The following is a 25000-nucleotide window of genomic DNA, read 5'->3' as shown; positions in this document are numbered from 1 at the left end:
TTAATATATATATATATATATATACCGGAGTAAGCACATAAATGTGAAACAAGGTGGAGAAAGAGTACTCAAATACCAGAGGTAGAGTATATGCTTTATTTAAAAGCAGCAGAAATATAACAAAAGCTGTTACTCAGAGTTTCACGTTCCCGTTCGTCAGACAGTTTTGTTAAAATGGAACAGAAATAATAATTTGATGAAAACTAGTTAAAGGATACACCTTTAGAAATGGATTTGTTTCATTGGTCCTTTCAAATAACGGTCTTAAGCATGCGATAAACAAAATAAACATGGCCGTTATTTGAAAGGACCAATGAAATAAAATAAACAAGACCGTTATTTGAAAGGACCAATGAAACAAATCCATTTTTAAATGTGTATCCTTTAACTAGTTTTGATCAAATTATTATTACCTACTTACCTTCTTGACAATTGCATTTCTAGCTCTGCCTTGAAGGAAGTTTGACTTCTTGGACTCACGTTTTTGTGTCAACGATGTTGTTAAACCTCCGTTAACAGCACTGTATGCAAGTCCTTTCCGTTTTCTTTCACGCACAGATAAATGTTTCACTATAGGCCTTAATGGTCGTAAGTGGATAGATTAAAAATGGCCTTCACAGAGAAAACTGTCCCTGTTCTCACTGCAGACGACACACAGCATTACAAACACGGCCCGCACACCAACTTTTACACTCCATGACTACCAGTGGCATTGATCAGGTACCGGACAAGGATTCAGGATTATTTTTCCTTTTTTTTTTTTTTACTTAATTTTTGAGAGCGGTCGGGATCATTTTTAGTATTCTCATTTGTGAGAGCAGTCGGGTTAATTGCAGATATTCTCATTTAAAAAATCCTCTCCAGGTAATAGTTTAGAGGACGTTGTCGTTGCCTTGGCAGAGGTTTGCGCTCTCTGAGTGCTCTTATTATTATTATTATTATTATTATTATTATTATTATTATTATTATTATTATTATTATTATTGAGTGAGAGGTAGTGCATGTCCTCAAAGTGACACTGGGGTAAAATATACGAAGCCCAGTATACCCATCATGACTACCCGTCTGATAAAGGTACACTAGGCACATGCATCACAACCATATGTGCGAAACATGGTGATCTCATATCAAGATAAACAGCACATGACCTTGCAGGTGGGGCCCAATTAGAATTTTCTTCTGGTCGAGTAACCCATCCTGCACAAAAGGTCCCTGAATAAGGGTTGTTTAAGGATGTTGAGTGAAACACCCATGTTTCCAGAGGTGAATTATCCAAACCCCAAAGAATCCCTCTCAACACATGGCTATTATGCTCCCCCACTACTTCTGCTCATGATCAGAGATGCACATATCGTCAGCCACTAAGGAACATGCTCAACTGGTTAAGGTCAAACAACTGACAAGCAAATCTGTGGTATTGAGCAGAATATTTGCTGCAGCCCATCCTTTATACCAAGACAAAACAATGTACATAACACTTATTATATTATTATTATTATTATTATTATTATTATTATTATTATTATTATTATTATTATTATTATCATTATTATTATTATTCATGAGTTCAAATTCAGCCGAGGTCGACTTTGCCTTTCATCCTTTCGGAGTCGGTAAATTAAGTACCGGTCAAGCACTGGGGTTGATGGGATCGACTAGACCCTCCCCTCAAATTCCAAGTCTTGTGCCTATAGTAGAAAGGATTATTATTATTATTATTCATTCTCTAAACCACAGTGTTCAATAAGAAGTATCAGTAATACTTGATCAATATCGTTGATCCTTAAATTACTCAATTGTCAGAAATTCTTCCATGACAACAAGGATTATAAACATCTTCAGTTCCTTCTCGAACCTATAATATTATGACCCCTGACATTAATTAAATCCTCCATAGCAATCACACAAGTCTTCCCTCCTAGACACCCCACCACACACGCACACGCAAGCGCACATACATACAAACACACACACACACACTCGTATACACGCATGCACACGCACACACATATTCAAGTTTCGTTCATGCATTCACTCGCAAAACCTACCTATCTGGACTCAATCAGCTCTTGATGAATATCAAGTGCAAATAGATTCCTAATTAGTTTCCGTATGGGATTAGCCTGCTACAAGAGATTAACTGCTCTGTGAGGAATTTATAACAGATCTTCATTTAATTAGAGTGCCAGGTTCGATAATTGAGCCTTAAATATAGATTTAAGCGTTCACATGTATTCAGCGATTTTAATTGGCTAAAATAGTTGACACCTCTCGTTTCTGTTTCCATGCAAAAACCTTCATTAATATAAATGGTAGAATTGGAAGAAAAAGAAGGAAATACGAAAAGATATTTTTACCTTGCGTGTCTTTATCCCGCCAATCATTGGAAAAGTATGGTTTATATTTGCATATATTATTACAAGGAACCCAAAGCCCCAGTTTTCGGTAGCACAACTGTGTTAATAACATTGTGAAACATGAGTTTTGTCCTTGGGTAGCAACTGTGATTTCCTATTTGCTTACTCCTAGAAAGTATGAAAAATGGTTAATGTTTTCTTCAAATTTTGCTTTTGTTACATTTATTCAAACTCCAAAGAATCCCTCTCAACACATGACCATGGTGCTCCGCCCTGTACTCTCCTCATGATCAGAGATGTACATATTGGCAGCCACTAAGGGACATGCTCAAGTAGTTAAGGTTAAGCAACTGACAAGCAAATCTGTTCTATTGAACAGAATATTTGCGATAACGATATTTCTGCTACAGCAACTCAGCACTGACTTTGTCTGAAATGTAATGGGAAATAGGTCAGTTTCAAAACATTGATGTCCCGGTTACAAAAGCCAAGTCTGAAGGGAATGGTTCTGATTTCCTTTGATTTCTAGATCGAAGTAAATAAGAAATAACACTTACTTGACCAAAGCCCCCAAAAAAGGAAAAAGAAAAAAAAGGTAAAGAAAAAATTGTAACAGAGTAATTGAGCCTTAACTATAGATTTAAGCATTCGCATGTATACAGTGGTTTTAATTGGCCAAGGTAGCTGCTAGTTTCCGTTTCCCTGCAAACACCTTCATTATTATAAATGGTAGAATAAGGCGGCGAGCTGGCAGAGTGGTTAGCACGCCGGGCGAAATGCGTAGCCGTATTTCGCCTGCCGCTACGTTCTGAGTTCAAATTCCGCCGAGGTCGACTTTGCCATTCATCCTTTCGGGATCGATAAATTAAGTACCAGTTGCGCACTGGGACCATCTAATAGACTGGTCCTCTTCCCCAAAATTCCGCGTCTTGTGCCTAGAGTAGAAAAGAATATAAATAGTAGAATTGGAAGGAAAAGAAATAAAATGAAATGTATTTTTACATTACGTGACTATATCACATACCATTCACTGGAAAAGTATGGAATATATTTGCATATATTATTGCAAGGAACGTGACATAAATGAACCCAAAGTCCCAGTTATCAATAGCAGAACTGTATCGGTTTCTAATAAAGTAGCAAGCTGGCAGAATCATTATCGCGCCGGGCAAAAACGTTTAGTAGCATTTCTTACGGCTCTTTATGTTCTGAACACAAATGCCACGAAGATTGCTTTGCCTTGCATTCTTTCGGGGTCGGTGTGCCAAAATTTGAAGCAAAAGATTAATAGTTTATAATTCAGGAATAAGACTAGAAGAATTGAAGAAGGAGCTTAGTCCTTACCATCGATCTCAGTATATGACTGGTACATTTATTTTATTGATCCCGAAGGATAAAAGATAAAGTTAATCACGGCGTGATTCGAACCCAAGAGGGAAAAAAAAATCGGACGAAGTACAGCAAAGGATTTTGTCCAACGCCCTAACAATTCTGCCAGTCCACTGATCGTCTAATAATTTGTAAAATAGCTACAAGCTCAGAAAATTTGTGGGGAAGGGACCAGTTGATCATATCGATCTTCATACAGGAACTTTATTTTTATCGACTCCGGAAATATAAAAGGTAAAGTTGACCTCGGTTAGATTTGAACTCAGAATAGAAAGAGCCAGAGCAAATAACACAAAGTATTTTTTATTTGACGTTGTAATGATTTTAGAAACAAGGTTACACATTCAGAGATAGGGGTCAGTCAATACGAATGACCCAAGTATTTGACTGGTACTTTGATTTATCAACTCCAAATTCTGACACAACATCGTCAATGATGGAGGGTCAACTTGAAGAATGAGCAAGTGTCTCTGCTGTGCCGCATTTAGTTTATTCAAGTGCTTCCTGGGATAAGATGCGGCACTCGGAAGTAGTATTCCATCGATGTGGTGTAGGTGGTAACTACTTCAGCAGGAACTTTAAGGAAAGCTTCCTTCCAGCGAATTTCCCACAAACAACCCGCTTGGCTCACAACTTCTTTCTTCATATTTTATCTACCTGGAGATATTCTCCAGATGAGAATTCGATCACCTTAGGTGAACTTTCGATCCAGCGGAAGACCTCGCAGATCCCGGCCTCTCTTGGAGCCGAATTGTTTGTTTAACGCATGTTCCCCCTCCCCTTTGGCACTCTACCAGCAGAGTACCAGTCATCTCCATCTCCGCTGTATGGCGATGACGGTGACACATTCTGCATATGCTGATACGACTGTCTTGTGACTCAGTTTCATCTGAAAGTCTCACAATTTATACAACTCCTACATCAATTTCTTGAGTACCAAATCATACAGAAGAGACAAAAGTGGAGAAGATCCGTGACAGACTGGGCACGTGATGCGAAATAGCTCAGATAAGTGACCTTTTACTTTGATCTCTGAACACATGCCGTCGTATACTGGAGCAATCCATCTTCGAAAGACAGGACCAAACAAGCTACGTATAAGTAAAAGAACTTCTAGATAGCGAGGGCTGAGCCTATTGAAAACATGAAAGGGATCGAAATTGATTAGTCTTATCTAGTTTCTAACTGCTCAACGAAGCGCTAAACGAGGTGGCGGTGTCATGACTGGAACGACTGCGGATCGCAAAAGTTTCTATTTTTAATTATACTGTCTTCTTCGTGAGTACGATTGCTAAACTGTTTAGCTCCTCTGTGCTGAGCAGAGTTGTATGCCTGGAATTGTCTATTTATTATGTCTATTATCTATCATTGCCTGGGTCCTTTTTCACAAGCCTCAACACGTTTCGGCACACACGACTGGAAGCACTTTATACTTGCTGCTAGTCGTTGCCAAGAAAGGAGCGAACAAGTTTGATATGTGATAATAAAGTTTGTATGGCAGACGATAATAATAAAAGAAATGATTTATAACTTTGGCACAAGGCCACACATTTTGCGGGCAGGAAGTATAGTCAATTATTTCGAAGCAGTACTTCAGTGGTACTCGTTTTATTGACCTTTACCGATTCTGTTAATTTTATATACTTTTTGAAAATTTTGTGTCAGCTTTATAGTCAAGTTACATAAACATAATCAGAAGGATGTCGAATGTTGAGGGATTAAATTAGGACATTATCCCAGAACTTTATAACACTTGTAGATAACTACTACTAAAACGGTCTCACTAAATTCGAAGAAGCTTCTAATATATACATTTTTTTTCTTTACTACCCACAAGGGGCTAAACACAGAGGGGACAAACAAGGACAGACAAACGGATTAAGTCGATTACATCGACCCCAGTGCGTAACTGATACTTATTTATCGACCCCGAAAGGATGAAAGGCAAAGTCGACCTCGGCGGAATTTGAACTCGGAACGTAACGACATACGAAATACGGCTACGCATTTCGTCCGGCGTGCTAACGTTTCTGCCAGCTCACCGCCTTTCTAATATATACATTTGTCGCGTGGTTGGGTTTGGTTGTTGGCTGCGTGTAAAATGATAAACAACACACACGAACATTTTAACAGATGCTTTATTTACTGTACATAACGTTTTCTGTGTTGGTATTTGGATGAAAAATAAAAGCAACAATTTGTACACAATAGGTGAGACAAACTCTGGAGTCAATGACAAAATAACTGGTATGTATAGATCTGTGACTAGGACATCACAACGGGGGAAATATTGTGCTAAATTCATGATGGCCAATCTGTACCTTCAATCTGCGTGGCTGGGAAGTGAAAAATCTGAGAAGGGAGTAGTTAAAGCAACTGTCTCGGCCTTATGAATTTAGCACCAAAACTAACCACTTTTTATGAGACTCATGAGAAGGTTCCAGGAAGATGAATCCCGTGATTGTTTGACGCTGATTGATCAGTTGATCGGCTGATCAGATTATAATGATCTCAGCGTGGCAACCGCACGATTGTCCAGCGTTCCGATTTCGAATCTGCTACACATTATTTGTAGGTAGGCTTCAGTACCATTACACCAAATCTTTCCATAATAACAATTTGAACAACTCCCTTCTCTCCACTACATACATAAGGGAATCTTTACATGCCTGAGTGACCTGCTAAAAATACCTGTCAAATATTCTCCAAACCGCGACACCTTACTGTCTTAAAGGAAAGAATAATACATTAGATATGGTCTCGGGTACACGATGTTTGAATAAAATACGTGGTATCACAGCTACAATTTCCATCCGTCCCTCTTTTCCGCCAACTATTCCTTGGGGAGCCGTGGGGAAGAGTTCCCAGCCACCTTCTCTATAGGGCACCATTATAAGCAACCGATATTAGACTTTCCAGCTAGAATCCCAAGCCTGGCCAACAAAGACTATAGATACAGTTCTATATTTAAGAGATGAGGAATTATGTACATTATTTATATTATTTGCATTCGACAAATATCCGTCGAATGTAAATAATGTAAAGACTATAGATATTATCCAATCATCTACCTCTTGGTCTACCCCTGGGTCGCGATTCTTTTCTAGAATACTTTCGATTAAATGTTGGTTCAGCTAGGTTTGACTTAGAGCTAAACAGGTAATCAAAATTCGTTGTATTCGAACCAGTAGTTGCTCGACTTGCTAAGAAAAACAGTCAAATGTCACTAAAACCACAGCCTAACGTCATAAAATGAAATATCATCTTGATTAATACAGTCCTAGACATAATATGCCCATAAATGGAGGTAACTCATTTTATACGTTAGTTAACCTAACCCATTGCAAACATGGCTGCGTGGTTGAGAAGCAGGAATTGAACTCAGAACGTTAAGACGGGCGAAATACCATTAAGCTCACCGTCTTGGTAAAACTATAAATAATAACAAGTAAAGGTTGGGTAAAAAAAAACATTTGGAGAGAAAATGCTGAATGTTGCCAAGGTATTTTAATCCAATATTCATTCATACACTGTTGTTTATAGCTTTATATGCTTCAAGATTCACCGTTCCAAAACAGAATTATTTCACGTTCTCTGAGTTACTAAATTCTTACATTTATATACATACACAGACACTCACACCACACACTCACACAATCAAATGCGGGAACAAACAACAATAACAACAACAACAACCATAACAACAAAAACAATATCAAGATAATAGTTACAATTTAACCAAGAAATCAGTATAACATGTTTGGTGAACTGAACTACAATGCAGTTAACATGTTTGTGCGCTTCTGATTCTGTTTAAAAATTATATTTTCAAATTTCCTGAACGATGGTAATTCGTAAGCTAAATAAATAGATAAACTACAAATAAATAATAAACTTAAAAAAAATACATATCTTTTGAAAATATAAAGGAAACAGAAAGTTAAGAATATGATAAAAATTTGAGAAAAAAATGTCTTTTTTTAAAAATAAAACTTACATTTTTCGACAATAACCGAAGAGATCACAGCAGGTGTAAAAATTATTCAAATAGAATCGGCAGATGTTTACCAAATAATGCAATATTAATTATATATTGAAGATATTTGCAGTGAAATAGTAAAAGGCAGCAATAGATCAAATCCTACGTTCTTTGAAATTCTATGTCACCGAATACATTTATTAAATGTAATGTGTATTGTGAAAATGCAATGAAGGAATTTTAAAAGATATGTGTGTATATATATATATATATATATATATATATATATATATATATATATATATATATATATATATATAATATATATATATATATATAATATATATATATATATATATGTGTGTGTGTGTGTGTGTGTGTGTATATATATATATATGTGTGGTGTGTGTGTTTGTATGTATGTTTGTATGTATGTATAATATTTCCTAGTTTCCTCAGTGAATGTTTTGTTCTCTTCCTCCAACTCCTCACACTTTCCATATTTCAGTATGTGTGTGTGTGTGTCTGTGTGTGTGTGTGCGTGTGTATGTATGTATATTTATATGTGTGTGAGTGTATGTGCGTGTGTTAAATATATATGAATGACAATGTAAATAGCATGTGTATGTATGTATATCCATATATGCTTCTGTGTGTGTATATTTGTGTATTATATATAAGTATAAATTATGATAGAAATAGTATGTGTACGTGATCTGATCAATAAATATCCGGACAGTTGCTATAGTAACGAAGCTAAAGCATTCAGCCGGGTCACAGTGCTAGTGCAAGTCTATACAGCTGTGTGCGTGCACACATACACGCGAGTACTGTCCGAATCTCCGACCAATCACATACAGCTAGCTGGCATTCAATTGGTTTATCGAGTTTCGGGCATTTTGATTGGGTTTTGGATAGAAAATTCACAAAAAAGTCACTTCTATTGATTTTTTATTAGCTTTTCGGGGGGACTGGGGAAATGTAAAGATGTGCACGACGATCCTTGGACGGTTTTGAATGACCATAGAAAGTGCGAGCTCTCTAACTGAAAAAGTGTGGATTTGTATAAAGGACACACACACAGACAGACATTTTGCCGTTTATATATATATATATATATATATATATATATATATATATATATTATAATGTAAATATTATGGTATATGTATGTATGTGTGTGTGTGTGCGTGCGTGTGTGCGTGCGTGTGTGCCTGCATGTGTGTGTGTGAGTGTGTGCGTGTGTGTGTGTGTGAGTGTGTGCGTGTGTGTGTGTGCCTGCGTGTGTGTGTATGTGTGTATGTGAGTGTGTGTATGTGTGTGTGTGTATGCGTGTTTGTGTATGTGCGTGTGTGAGTGTGTGCATATGTGTGCGTGCGTGCGTGCGTGTGTGAAGTTTCGACTAGCTAAGCCACCGTCGGACTGCGATGCATTAGAGTTAGTTTTGCCCTCGTATAGCCTCTTCTGAGTTAAATCTTTACGGGGAATGGGTTTTTTTCTAAACATGTACTGGAATCCTTGCATCTAATTTAATCTCCTGTTTTCATTATCATCAACTTTTCCTCGAATTCCCATTATCAGACCGTTACAGCTTTTTTTTCAGCAACAAATTTTCCGAATTCCTCTTATCTACGTTTCCAGGCTATCTCAGTCCCATTTTCAGGATGTTGTGTGGCTTTAGCTTCTGTATTGCTTTTATTTTTCTTAGATGCTCAAAAAGGAATAACTCAGTACTCAACAATAGACGTAAAACTGACTTGGAGTAGAGAGGTCATGTTATTGAGGAAGTCACGAATAGCGACGAAAGAACTTTGACAAACGCAGTTGGTTGGCTGACCGGACGATTAATAACCGATGAGTTAACTCGTTAAATGGTTAACTAAAACGATAAACGTCGCCCTTTTCAAGCCTTTTCATGGACCAGGTTTCCTGGGTTCTATAGCGTATGTGTCCCACCCCCCCACAGCTGGACGGGATGCCAGTCCATTGCAGCGTTACTCAAGAAACAGGAAGAGAGAGTGAGAGAAAGTTGTGGCGAAAGAGTACAACAGGGGTCGCCACCACCCCCTGCCGGAGCTTCGTGGAGCTCTTAGGTGTTTTCGCTCAATAAACACACACAGCACCCGATCTGGGAATCGAAACCGCGATTCTCCGACCGCGAGTTCGCTGCCCTAACCACTGGGCCATTGCACCTCCACAAATGGTTAACTAATTGACTAATTATAGTAATAGACATGAAAAACAACTAGGTATGTGTGTATTCTGTTCCCAATCTCTCTCTCCGGACACAAAAAGGACTCAAATAAGCTATACACAAATTAAAACATTATGAATGCATAAAAGTATGAAAGAGTGGCAAAAGCAGTTTGTTGGAAATCATAGTCAGAGACGAACACATTGCAAAAACCAACAACACATTGTAAAAAACCCTGGTGTGGCAGTACAGTAATAAGTTTGCTTCTCAACCACATGGTCATGGGTTCAGTCCCATTGCATGACACCTTGGACAAATATCTTCTACAACACACGCACACGCGCGCACACACACACAATAGGTGCAAAACAAGTGGGGGGGATAGTACTCGAATACCAAAACGTAGAATAAGATGTTTTTTTAAAATTAAAATCGAAAAGAAGAATCGCAATATATTCACAATTATCATATTTCTTTACAAGTCTTTATTATCACATGTGTCTGATGGTGGTCACATGAAACTCTAGGTAACAGCTTGCGAAATTTTTTCGGCTTTCATAAAGTAGTATGTGTGTATATATATATATAGTTTTGATTACAACTGTCCGACGAACGGGAACGTGAAACCCTGAGTAATAGTTTTTGTGATAATTTTGCAGCTTCAATAAAGGTACACACACACACACACACACACACACACCTGTATACACTCAGAACCATGCTAATAGCTTAGAAAGGAAATTTAGGATTTCTCAGTTTGCTTTGAATTGATTTTGATAAAACTTTTCCCAGCTGGTTTGCACACAATGGCAACACCATTGTTATGTTTTTACTATTCTGTGTAACGTCCTTTCTTTTTTATTTCAGATTCTTAACTTTTTAGGGTGAACCACGCTAATTTCTTTTGAATGAAAATAGCCCATCTAGACATTTGTTTTTTTCAGGAAATGAAGGGTAATGGTACACATTAAGCACACATTGAGAATATATTTAACAGAAAACCATAATAATATAACATTTATCGACATAATGAATTATTTAGCCACATGAGCGCCAAGGAAGAAACGATCCAATTGTGGGACCTCCAAGACTACAGCTAGGGATTTAAGGAATATTGAACGCAAGTTACGTGGGAAACCTAGACAAACAAGCAAAGCCATTTTCAACGTCTCCGGACTTCCTCATGTACCGAAAACCACCAGAAATCGCATCCTCGGGACCATGGCTTCCGTGCGAGAACCCCTGAAATTCCCTCTTTACAAGAGTTTGAGGCTTCAATGGGCCCAAAAGTACATGACGTTAGACATGAGTTGTGTTCTGTTCACTGATGAAACCAGGACGACCCTTGACGAACCTGACGGTTGGGTTTATTTTGGATATGAGCGTCACCAACAGGGTGGAGGAGTCATGTTTTGGGTCGGTATTGTTGGGGATAGACTTGTTGGTCTAGTCAGGGTGCCTGAAGAAGTTAGTGACCGTAGCTGCCTACTGCAATCTCTTGAAGGAGGTCTAGGATCCCTGACTAGATGACATATTGTTGTCACTTCTAAAGAATCTCGTATGCATGCATGACAACGCTCCTTCCTACTCTGATAGGACCACCCAAACATTCCTAGGGTCTTGCGTCATACAAGGTGAAAGGTCGATGGTGTGACCGTTAGCATCCCGGATCATCAACCTTATCGAAAATCTTTGGTCCATCATTTAACAATATGTTTATGCTGATGGACGCCAACTTACGTCGAAAGATGTATTATGGGCGACCATCAAAGCTGCGGCAGAGGCGTTCCAACCTGTCACTATTAAGAAATTGATAGATTCCATGACTAATAGGGTTTTTTAAGTTATCTGTCGAAATGGCGTTCATGTGGCTAATTCATTATGTCAATAAATGTTATTGACATAATGAATATTATTATGGTTTTCTGTTAAATATATACCCAATATATGCTTAATATGTGTAATTACCCTTAATTTTCCGAAAAACCATGTCAAGGTGGGCTATTTTCATTCAAAAGAAATTAGCGTGGTTCACCCTAAAAAGTTAAGAATCTGAAATGAAAAAGAAAGGACGTTACACGGAATAGTGAAAACATAAGAATGGTGTTGCCATAGTGTGCAAAGCAGCTGGGGAAAGTTTGATCAAAATCGATTCTCGGAAAACCAAGAAATCCTAAATTTCAGTCATAAGCAATTAGCGTGGTTCAGGGTGTATATAAATATACATACATAGATATACACACGCAACAGAGTAACAATAAACGGGGAATAACAGCTAACGCAATGTGGTTGCGTAAGATGCAGGATGGTAGGGGGGATGGGGAGATGGGGAAGATGTGAGGACGAAGCATACTTTCTCTGCTGTTGAGGAAGTGTTGGGTCTTGTCTCCCAACTTAAATTGGACAGTGGCTGTGTGGTAAGTAGCTTGCTTACGAACCACATGGTTCCGGGTTCAGTCCCACTGCGTGGCAGCTTGGGCAAGTGTCTTCTACTTTAGCCTCGTACCGACCAAAGCCTTGTGGGTGGATTTGGTTGGCGGAAACTGAAAGAAGCCCGTTGTGTATATGTATATATATGTATGTGTGTGTATATGTTTGTGTATCTGTGTTCGCCCCCCCCCCACATCGCTTGACAACCGATGCTGGTGTGTTTACGTCCCCGTAACTTAGCGGTTCGGCAAACACGACCAATAAAGTAAGTACTAGGCTTATAAAGAATAAGTCCTGGGGTCGATTTGCTAGACTAAAGGCGGTGCTCCAGTATGGCCACAGTCAAATGACTGAAACAAGTAAAAGAGTAAAAGAGTAACTGTGCTCTTTACAGAATTCTTGTTGGTTATAAAGTTATTAACCTAAACCATCGCAGAATTGGACTATTAACTCTAAAACAACGTACCTAGTTCATATTCTACCACAAACACTACACAAAAAACGCAAAGGCACACACACTTGCACGCACACATACATACACTCACTCCTTTTAATATAGGCTTCAAATTTTGGCACAAAGCCAGCAATTTCGAAGGAGGAGCTAAGTTGATTAAATCGATTCCATTGCACAACTGGTTCTTACTTTATCGACCTTGAAGGGATGAAAGATAAAGTGGACCTCAGCAGAAGTTGAACTCAGAACGTAAAAGACAAGCGAAATGCCATTATGCATTTTTGCCCGGTGCGGTAACGATTCCGCCAGTTTACCGCTTAACGTCTTCTATTATAGCCACTTTTCTAAGGCGGCGAGCTGGCAGAAACGTTAGCACGCCGGGCGAAATGCTTAGCGGTATTTCGTCTGACATTACGTTCTGAGTTCAAATTCCGCCTTGGTCGACTTTGCTTTTCATCCTTCCGGCGTCGATAAATTAAGTACCAGTTACGCACTGGGGACGATATAATCGACTCAATCCGTCTGTCTGTCCTTGTTTGTACCCTCTATGTTTATCCCATTGTGGGTAGTAAAGAAATAGGTATTTCGTCCGTCTTTACACTATGAGTTCAAATTCGGCTGAAATCGAATTTGCCTTTTATCCTTTCGGGATTGATAAAATAAGTACCAGTTGAGCACTAAAGGTTAAAGACCCACACACACACACTCGGTCATGAATGACCATGGGATTGCACCTAGAAAGTTACTCTCCGAAGCACAAGTTTGGGCAAGGTTGATTATGGAAGATCAGTAATCGCCCATACATACCAGCCTCCTCTCTTCAAAGGAAAGGCAAAGGTCGATACAGGTTGGCACCTGTGACGTCGCAACTCATTTCTACAGCAGAGTCAACTGGAGCAACATGAAATAACTAACTCAAGAACACAACACACAGCTCGGTCCGGGAATCGAACTCACTACCTCATGATTGCGAACCGAGTGTCAATGTTATCGATTTATGACCTCATGCCCTCTCCTGTAATTGCTGGCTTTGAGCCAAAATTTGAAATCAATATATTTTTCACCGTCTGCATGGGCAAACTACGGCCCGCAAGACTTATGGAATTGTACGCCAACGAAAAATCTCCTAGAAGTTTTTAGTAGTAGGTCGGCCAACCTGATGAGGAACCATCTTTCTTGCGGTCCACTTCTCGAGAAAAAGGTTGCCCATGTCTTTTCTACGTGGCCGCTCGATTTGTAAGAAATTGTATCGAAACCCTTCAGGTTACATCACACGCTAGGATCATTTGGGTAACTTTTGGATAATCTTGGATAACGTGCTTTTGATTCCCACGTGCATTGGAAATCTATTCGGTTGTGGCGGCTGACCTGGTGTTAAAAAAAAAACATCGGCGACATGATTAAGAGTGCATATAACACTCTTTTACTGATCTCACCTGTTCTCTCTCTTTCAGTCGCTGCCTCTTGGTCTCTCAATCACTCTCAGTCTCTCTATCTGTGTCTCATTCACACTCGTACACAAACATCCTCACCAGTGTTGAACTGTCACTACACCACCTCTACCACCACCACCACCACTACTACTACTACTACTACTACTACTACTACTACTACTACTAACACTCACCAGAAAAAGTTACCACTCTTCATTATCTTCACCAACAAAAGCAATAACACTAAAACTACAACTCCATAGCCAACATATCATCATCATCATCGTACTCCTTTTCTTCTCCTCCTCCTCCTCATCATCATCATCATCATCACTGCCACCATTACTACCACCAAAGCCATCCTCATCACTACCACCACTATCACTATTACCATCACACCACCGTCTCCTCCACTAACACCACTACAACTAGTACTACTGCAACTACCATCACTTACACCACCACCACCACCACTACTACTACTACTACTACTACTACTACTAGTATTACTACTACTACTAATGCTGCTGCTGCTGCTGTTGCAGCCGCTGCTACTTCTATTACCGCCGCCATCACTACCACCACTACCACCGCCACTGCTACCATCGCTACCACCTCTACTGCCACCACCACCATCACTATGACCACTACTGCCACAACCACCAATACTACAACTACTACTACTGCTACTACTACTACTACTACAACCACCAGTGCTACTACCATACCACCACCATCACCACCACGTCTGCTGTCCACTCGTGAGCCAAATTAATTAGTAAGTTCTGCTCGTTAATTAGCTCCTTGTTTCAAGCCGTTGGCATGACACTAGAAACCTCACACTGGAAAAGATGGCGTCTTTGGGGCCCGGAGAGGGATAAACAGGGAGACGAATACGGAGGAGAGACCGACTTTGGTGGTAGTTTGGTGGTGGTGGTGGTGGAGGTGGTGGTGGTGGTGGTGGAGGTGGTGGTGGTGGTGGTGGTGGTGGTGGAGGTAGTTTGGAGGTGGTGGTGGTGGAGGTAGTTTGGTGGTGGTGGAGGTGGTGGTAGTGGTGGTGGTAGTTTGGTGGTGGTTGAGGTGGTGGTGGTGGTGGTGGTTGAGGGTACTTTTGTTCTTGCTGTTAGTGGTGGCGGCATTGTTCTAATTAGTGTTGTTGTTCTTGTTAAGGGTGGTGGTAGTGGTGCAGACGGTGGTGTTTTTGTAGTCGCTGGTGGTGGTCGTGGTGATATTGATGTTGGTGATGTTGATATTATTTCGGTGTCGTTGTTACTGTTATTGATGTTACTGTTGTTGTTGTTGCTGTTCGCGGTGGTGTTGGTGGTGGTTGGTGGTGCTTTGAGCGTTGGAACTGGATGGTATTGGTTTTACAGTTGTTTTTGGTATTAATTCCGTTGGTGCTTTTGGCATTGTTGTTGTTACTAGTCTTCTTGTTCTTTGTGTTGTTGTTATTGTTGCTGTTGTTGTTTTGGAGGTGCAGTTTTGTTCTTGCGCGTGATTCCTCCGGGGTTCTGGATAGATGGCAGTACCAGACACTCAGAATGTTGTTCTTGTACAGTGTAATGGTATGTATAACACCCCCCCTATTCATTGAAAACGTGCGTAACACAATTGTGGGAAAAGACAAAACAACACGCATACATAAATAAACACGCACGTACACACATACACATAAATTTACGCACTCACACACACACACACACACGCACACACTCACACACACACACATGCAAACGAGCACATACACCCACCCCACGCTCATTGAAACACACATCTATACAGAGGAAATGGTGCATACACACATACACACACGAGAAAATGTGTATACCAAACATGGACAACCTTTTTCCGAGAAACAGGCCGCATTAGACATGGTTCATTATTAGGCATGGATCATCATCAAGCGGGCCGTATTTTACATGGGTCATCATCAGGAGAGCTGCATTAGATATGGATCATCATCAGGCGGGCTGCATTAGGCATGGATCATCAGGCGGACCGCATTAGATATGGGTCATCATCAGGCGAGCCGCATTAGATATGGATCATCATCAGGCGAGCTGCATTAGATATGGATCATCATCAGGCGGGCTGCATTAGATATGGATCATCATCAGACGAGCTGCATTAGATATGGATCATCATCAGGCGGGCTGCATTAGATATGGATCATCATCAGGCGAGCCGCATTAGATATGGATCATCATCAGGCGGGCTGCATTAGATATGGATCATCATCAGGCGGGCTGCATTAGATATGGATCATCATCAGACGAGCTGCATTAGATATAGATCATCATCAGGCGGGCTGCATTAGATATGGATCATCATCAGGCGGGCTACATTAGATATGGATCATCATCAGACGAGCTGCATTAGATATGGATCATCATCAGGCGGGCTGCATTAGATATGGATCATCATCAGGCGGGCTGCATTAGATATGGATCATCATCAGGCGGGCTGCATTAGATATGGATCATCATCAGGCGGGCTGCATTAGATATGGATCATCATCAGGCGGGCTGCATTAGATATGGATCATCATCAGGCGGGCTGCATTAGATATGGATCATCATCAGGCGGGCTGCATTAGATATGGATCATCATCAGGCGGGCTGCATTAGATATGGATCATCATCAGGCGGGCTGCATTAGATATGGATCATCATCAGGCGGGCTGCATTAGATATGGATCATCATCAGACGAGCTGCATTAGATATGGATCATCATCAGGCGGGCTGCATTAGATATGGATCATCATCAGGCGGGCTGCATTAGATATGGATCGTCATCAGACGAGCTGCATTAGATATGGATCATCATCAGGCGGGCTGCATTAGATATGGATCATCATCAGGCGAGCCGCATTAGATATGGATCATCATCAGGCGGGCTGCATTAGATATGGATCATCATCAGGCGGGCTGCATAGATATGGATCATCATCAGGCGGGCTGCATTAGATATGGATCATCATCAGGCGGGCTGCATTAGATATGGATCATCATCAGGCGGGCTGCATTAGATATGGATCATCATCAGACGAGCTGCATTAGATATGGATCATCATCAGGCGGGCTGCATTAGATATGGATCATCATCAGCGGGCTGCATTAGATATGGATCGTCATCAGACGAGCTGCATTAGATATGGATCATCATCAGCGGGCTGCATTAGATATGGATCATCATCAGGCGAGCCGCATTAGATATGGATCATCATCAGGCGGGCTGCATTAGATATGGATCGTCATCAGGCGGGCTGCATTAGATATGGATCATCATCAGGCGGGCTGCATTAGATATGGATCATCATCAGGCGGGCTGCATTAGATATGGATCATCATCAGGCGGGCTGCATTAGATATGGATCATCATCAGGCGGGCTGCATTAGATATGGATCATCATCAGGCGGGCTGCATTAGGCATGGATCATCAGGCGGACCGCATTAGATATGGATCATCATCAGGCGAGCCGCATTAGATATGGATCATCATCAGACGAGCTGCATTAGATATGGATCATCATCAGACGAGCTGCATTAGATATGGATCATCATCAGGCGGGCCGCACTAAACATCAATTATCGTCATCTGGTGGAGCGCACCGTTAAAAAAAACTCAAGGAAATTTTTGTCAGCGTACCATTCAGAAAATCATGCTGACCGCAGTTTGTAGATGATTGGTGCTCACACACATGTACATACACGCGCAAACATACACATTTACATTCATACTTACATGCACCACAGACACATTCATAGGGTGGGATCCTCCTTTGGTTTCGACGATGACTATTCTAGTTGTTCCGACAACCAAATTACAATTGAATTATTGCTTATGTGAGCCCTTATGTGGGCCCTTAATGTAATTCTGAGGCAAAATCAACATGACACAGTATGAATTATAGGTGCAACCCAACCAAAATGATTCCACAAGTTTCTGACAAACTACAATGCTGGTTTGCTCAATGCAATGGCAAAAGACACTTAGCTAAGTTGCAACGGTATGAGATCGAACCAGAGTCTCATGATTCTGAGGCAAACTTCTTCACTACCTGGTCACGCCTGCGCTATACAATCATGCAAATACACCAACGCGCACACGTGCATACATATCTCTCATAGAGATGGGGTTTCGGGTTCAGTTCCACAGCGTTGTACCATAGGTGTTTTTTCTAGTTTTCTACTCAGGCTGACCAATGCCTTATCAGTGAATTTAGAAAACGGAAACTGCGTGGCAGACCATCGCTTACACATGTGTGTGTGTGTGTGTGTGTGTTGGGGTGGGGGTTAATGTGGTTTTGTCCACTCTACTGCTTGGCAATCGATAAAATAAATACCAGATAAAAGTGAAAAAAACCCAAAAGTACTGAAGTCGATTTGTTCGACTTAAATACGTTTACGCGGTGCCCCAGCATGGCCGCAGTATAATGACTGAAACAAGTACAAAATATGGAAAAAAAAACAAAATTTTTTCTTATTCTTTTACTACTATCAGTCTTGGGATTGTGGTCATACTGGAGCACCGTCATCCGGGCTTCAGGCAAGTACATCAATCGCCAGTGTCATCGGTATTGGAAGGATGAAAGTGAAACTAGACCTAGGTGGAATTTGAGCTCATAATATAAGCGGAGGTAGCCGAGTACCACAGAGTATTTTCTCGGGTACTCCAATCCTACCATCAACCTTCTTCGTATTTATTAAGTTATTCAATGAAAACATTTACTGAAACAAATATTGGTGGTATTTTGTTCGACGCTCTTCTTCTCAAACACACATCATCGCTTAGTATTCGTTCATTTAATGTTTATAGTTACTAATAAATCAGGAGAGATCTGATAACGGACATCAGATTTTATGTTATCACGGCCCTAATTTTGGATTAATCGTTCCCCTCATCTAGAACATTCGACTACCAAAAAGTTGGGTCTCGCTGTTTTTAGTATGTTTTATTATTTGATTTATTGTTCCATTGATTATCCGCTTTGCTGGTTCGAAATCTATTGGCGTTTGGAAATGCCTATTTATCTCTATCCATGATTGTCGAGCAAAATCAATAGTTGACCTCTTTTTGTTCTTATTTTAAATTCCCCAAAGCCAGAGTGATAAAGCGAGTGGCTTATTGGTTGGGATGCTGCACTAGCGATCGCAAGATTGTTGTTTCGATTGCCAGGCCGGGCGGTACGTTGTGTTCTTGAGCAAAGCATTTCGTCTCACATCGCTGTTGTCCACTCCGCTCTAAATGAATAACCCTTCGACCAACTGACGTCCCCTGCATGGAGAATGTTGTGATCCTGGTGACATCACGTGATCACGTGATCACGTGACCGACCAGCCCATCAGATGTTGCTACACATCGCTGGTCACAATGCGCTTCGCATTGTTTTAGCCTTCAATGACGCCACCCCGCTGGCTAAGCGAGTAAGCCAACAGAAGAAAGAGTGAGAGAAAGTTGTGGTGAAAGAGTTCAGCAGGGATCACCCCCCCCCCCTGCCGGAGCCTCGTGGAGCTTTAGGTGTTTTCACTCAATAAACATTCACAACAACGCCCGGTCTGGGAATCGAAACCGCGATCCTACGACCGCGAGTCCGCTGCCCTAACCACTGGGCCATTGCGCATCCACGATCCCGGTGACATACGCCATAGAAACTGGATGATCAGGTCTACGAATCCTAGGGCACAAGTAATTTCTAGGGATTGATGACGATGATGAAGCCCAGAGCAATAAGAAAGTTCAAGGATACAAGTACATCTCTGACTCCCACTATTCCTTCCCATTAGACAAATCTTTCAGATATTTGTCTGCATATGTCTCACAACAGCGTTCTCTTGCCCTTGAAAATTCTGATAAAAGTGAAGTTTGCAACAGTCATCGGCACAAAAACCCACAAAGGATTCTCAAGGAAGCCATACATCTATAACAGCGGTTCTCAACTGGGGTTCGTATGACCCTTGTGGGGTCCATATGAGATTTTGTTGTTAAGATTCATGTGCAATACATTGCTTACACATCTACAATAGAAAAAATATTTTTACAGTTTTGTTGTGCAATTCCTAATAATATTTGATATTAAAAATATAACAGGACTCTTTTAAAACATTGACTGGCAATGGAGGTCCAGTAAGATAAAATAGGAAATCAAAAGGAACGAAAGGCAAAAAATAGTTTAAAACTACTGATCTATATCATTGACAAAACGTCATCCCAGAAACTAGAACCCTCTGAGAAGATTAAAATCTACTTCAGCTCTGAAGAGTCATCGACACTAACCAGAAATACATCCCATGTTAAAGAACTGCTTACATATCTGAGTCAGAGCAGCCATTATACAAAAAGATATTAGATTGCATTAAAAAGGGGGGGAAAAAAAAGATGATACCAATGACTGGCAAACCTTCACAGAAATTTAACGTAGATTTTTCGCTAAAATCTGACACCAGAAAATTTAGAATTTAGAAAACAACCAATGAAACCTAATCTAAAGCTTCGAAATAATCTCGGGATTTTCTCCAAAACCAATAACATTTCCTGTCCAACATGTATCGTTCAGATGATAAAACCGGCGGAGAAGCGGGTGGGTAGAAATATTGAAGTCAATAAGCATATGGCCGTCTTATTGATTTCTTACACCGAGAGAGACGTTTCTAGTACGTGTGTGTCTGTGGAGAGGGGGCAACTATACATTCAACTAAATCGATATTGGGAACAGTATTTGATAGATATTTTATCGGTATTGAAATAAAACAAGGAAATTGATGTTGTCACAGGCAGGATTTCAGTTCCGATCTTCCAAGGGATGTTAACTAAATGCTAGAAAATAGAAATACTAAAAAAAAAAAAAGGACTTAGTCTGGCTTTCTACTGTTTCTGAGTCGTCTGTGGTAATTGTATATATATATATATATATATTTTTTTTTTTTTTTTCTGAACAAATTGTTACATGACGAAAATAACGAAGAGAAAAACGAACACACATCGAAGTGAATTTCATGTCTGATATTTAAAAGGCAACAGAGTTAGCAGAATACACACAAACACACACAACACACACACATATGCACACACAACACACACATATACACACACACATCCATACACAACACACACACGTGCAATCACACAACATATACACATATGCACACGCAACACACACCACAAGGTATTTTATCGAGCACTTCAATTCTACCATCTACCTCTGCCATCGTGAGCTGATTACCCTGACCACTAAGCCATGCACACAATCACACACACATGCACACAATGACGCACACGCTCACACATATACATACACAAACACACACATACATGCACATACATATACAAACAGTTACATCCGCATACATGTATTCACTTTGCAACCACGTAATCCTGGGTTCAGTCCCACTGTACGGCAGCATAAAGCTATAAATAGTAGCACGTAGATATTAGGCTAAAAATCTCTGTGGAGGGAAAAATTCGAAGGCTGCCCGCGAGAATCGAACCCACATCTTCTGTAAGCATGACAGACGTCGACACTATGTTTATATGATGTATGGATGGACGGACGGATGGGCGGACGGTCGGATGGATGATTTTAATTTAAGTTCTTCTTAAGAGAGTTCAAGCCGGCCTCTAACAAAGCAACATAAGTTCAGAGAGTTCCCGGTAGTTGTAAATGTGTGGTTGAGTTGATCCGTTGCTTGAGTTGATCCGTTGGTTGAGCTGTCGACGCATTACATCCAAGAGTGTTCATCTATTCACAAAAGAATCTCAGGCATCTATTTGCATCATGTATCTATGTACGTGTCTACATATATCGCCTATTAAGTAAACGATGAATCTATCAATAACAAGTCTACTCACTTGCACACGTTCAAAATGTATAGACACAACGAATATGAGGGATCCTATTCACTGGATCGAGTACAATTAGATCTTACAAAATTATTATTTAATCATTTAAACATGCTAGAGGTTAAAATATTTATTTCAGAAAACATTAAAAAGTTAACAAAGAAATAATAATGCGAATAATTAGTCCGCGACTAAGATTATTGTCATTTTATGTTCAAGCATATATGTCGATAACTCCGGTTTGATTTGGTCTTTGTTTTGTGATTCTTTCACCGTAACACAAAGTCATTATGTATATATATATATATATATATACTGTATTTGATAGCGTAAAAGACACACGGGTATATTGACACAACCCAATTTCAGCAACGAAGATTCAAGAAAAGTAGTTTTTAGTTCATTAAAGCACGTACTATTGTAATATTTAAAGTGATCTTGCAGTACATTGCAAAGCATTACATAAGTACCTTACTGTATGTAAAAAGTAAATATTATTATTATTATGAAGTCACGCTAGGTAGAAGAGACCATCTGCATTAAAATTAACTTGTAGTAGTGAGCGTCAGGGAGAAAATTAGCTTAGGGGAGGCCCAATTTTGCATGTAAGATGTGGGATGGTTTCTTTGAAACTCTTGCTATTCTTTTTTTGTTTTTGTTTTAGAGAAAGTTCGTCATAATTCCATCAACTATGGTACTTGGGCAATTTTAGATTTTAATCTCAAATGAACATTTTGAAGCTTGGTGTATCCTTCATCGTCAGCAATCAAAAACCTTAGTGATGTGCTAATTACTATTTTTACATAGCTAATAACTATTTTAACTGTTTTATAAGGAGATTTATACATTTCAGTTTATTCAATTAAGCATCGTTCCATCGATGACCTGGAAACCAGAGTAACTCTCTGTGACTATATATAACTGAAAATCAACATCAAAAACCGTATTCTAAGAATCTCAGAAGCATCAAGATTTCTATAATTAAAATTTATTTTAAACGTTATAACGCGTTTCTTTATCCTTTTCGGGGGTGAATTTTACCGAATATAAAACGAAAATTATGCAAATCTGAAATTGCTCAAGGACTTTATAATGAACCCCAAGTAGTAATTATGCTGAAGTCTATGCTTAATTGATGAGGTGAGACTAGAACTGAAATATATAATCCGCAATTATCACCAAAAGTAATAATAATCTTAGGCTAATTGTTGATCTGCGATATGTTTTATATCTAGTTAGGCCTTAATGCTCTCCACGTTAAATGTGTGAACAGTAATTCGATTATTGTTTCTCATGCAGATGGTGTCTCCAAATAATATATTCTCTCAACAGCGGCAGCCTGGCTGGATCGTTAGAGCGTTGAGAAAATGCCTTGCAGTAATTGTTCTAGCTCTTCAATCGAAGTCAACACTGCAATTTGGTCCGTACGACAAAGCACCAGTAAAGTACTGGAGTCGATGATACTGACTAAACTCTGCTCTCAAATTTGCTGGCATTGTGTTAAACTCTTTGCCTGTCCTGTATATTACATGTGATATACAGAATATATTTCCTTGGTGTCTATGCATCATATATGATACACATTCCCAGTTTCTTTTCATCTAACAGGATAACTCGAGACTTATGAAAGTAAAGTTTTATATTACGCAGAACATATGAAACAAGAGCAAACTAAAAGTCAGGAAACAAGCACGGACGTTTAGGACAAACTTATAAAAATGCTTTGGACAGTCAAAGAGTTAAATGAGAAACGATTATTGTTAGGTCTGAGAGTTACGACGTAACTGAGTCATGCCAAGAATCCTGAGTAGTCAGTTTTACAATTTGGGATTATAAGATTAACGAAATAGAAAATTATCTGCTGAAATTACTTCTACCGCAACTTACATAATAACATGATAATCATTTTGTTATAACGAAACTGAATTTAACGAGTTCCTTGAGATCGTTATAGTGTTTCAGACGTCGCAGATAAAAGCATATACATGCATTGTTCTCATAGCCAAACGTTCGGTGTCTTTCGTGCCATCCCTTTCTGTTGTCTCGTGGCATGTTTCTGAATGGATTTTGTTTTTTATATTTTATATGATTGGAATCGTGTTTCTCGAAGACTGAGTCTTTGAAAATTTGGTCCGGCATCTAAGTTTGACACTGCTGTGCTGTTTGCGTCATTGAATTATTTACAGGAGATTTGAGGTCAACCCTTCGACTGCGAGGTGTTGGTTTTGGTTTGTCTGTGCACGCAATACTGGATGGCAACTGACCCTGAAAATAAAGACAAAGAAAGTAAAAAATATATTTATTCAATTATAGATTTCTGTGTGTGTGTGTGTGTGTGTGTGTGACCGCGTGTGTACCGTTGGCGATTTTTTTTCCCTCTGTCTTCCCTTCTCTGGATCTTTCCTTCTCCTATGTTTCCGACGAAGAGCTCCGCTCGAAACGTTAAACCCTCCTTCTTTCCTTCTTTCCTGAGCGTCCAATAATACAATATTCGTTCCACGTCCTCGCGTTGTTGTGTTTTTTGCGCTTTCATGTTTGGATTAACTATATATATATATATATATATACATACACACACACCCACTTGTGTGTACTTGTAAATGTATATGCATGTGTATCTATATATGCATATACATATATATACAGATATCTAAACATATATATATGTGTGTGTGTTTATATGTATGTACATATGTATGTATATATGTATATATGTATATATGCATGCATGTATGTATGTACGTATCAAAATAGAGACAAAAAATGTTGATATTGTGAATGCATTTAATACGCGTGTTCCTAGTAGTTATGTAAGATAATCTTTACATACTTCTACCTTCTCTAGTCAAACGGTTGTGCAAATCGATAATATCTCTCATTAGACAAGTTGCTGCAAGATATTTTCCTTAGCAATGTTCACAGT

The 25000-nt window shown here is 39.6% G+C and overlaps 1 protein-coding gene across 2 annotated transcripts in view; it reads right to left on the bottom strand.

Moving 5' to 3' along the window:
* Positions 1–11495: 11495 nt before the first annotated feature.
* LOC118765869 (protocadherin-19-like) overlaps positions 11496–25000 on the bottom strand; it is a 103328-nt gene continuing 89823 nt past the window's right edge. Inside the window, exons 3-4 of one of the 2 annotated variants that reach the window (XR_005001766.1) lie at positions 22980–24342; positions 11496–11506 (exon numbers count right to left, since the gene is read on the bottom strand). Coding sequence is in view for 1 of the 2 variants with exons in the window: in XM_036508562.1 (XP_036364455.1) it covers positions 24217–24342 (126 nt within the window). In the remaining variant the exon portion in view is untranslated. Of the gene's footprint in view, positions 11507–22690; positions 24343–25000 lie in introns of those variants that run through there. The other variant, XM_036508562.1, reaches the window with a different exon arrangement.

Source organism: Octopus sinensis, linkage group LG14 (assembly GCF_006345805.1).
Source record: "Octopus sinensis linkage group LG14, ASM634580v1, whole genome shotgun sequence".
In the NCBI taxonomy this organism is placed as follows: domain Eukaryota; kingdom Metazoa; phylum Mollusca; class Cephalopoda; order Octopoda; family Octopodidae; genus Octopus; species Octopus sinensis.
Note: the sequence above shows the minus strand (reverse complement) of the source record. Positions and strands in the feature narration are given on the sequence as shown.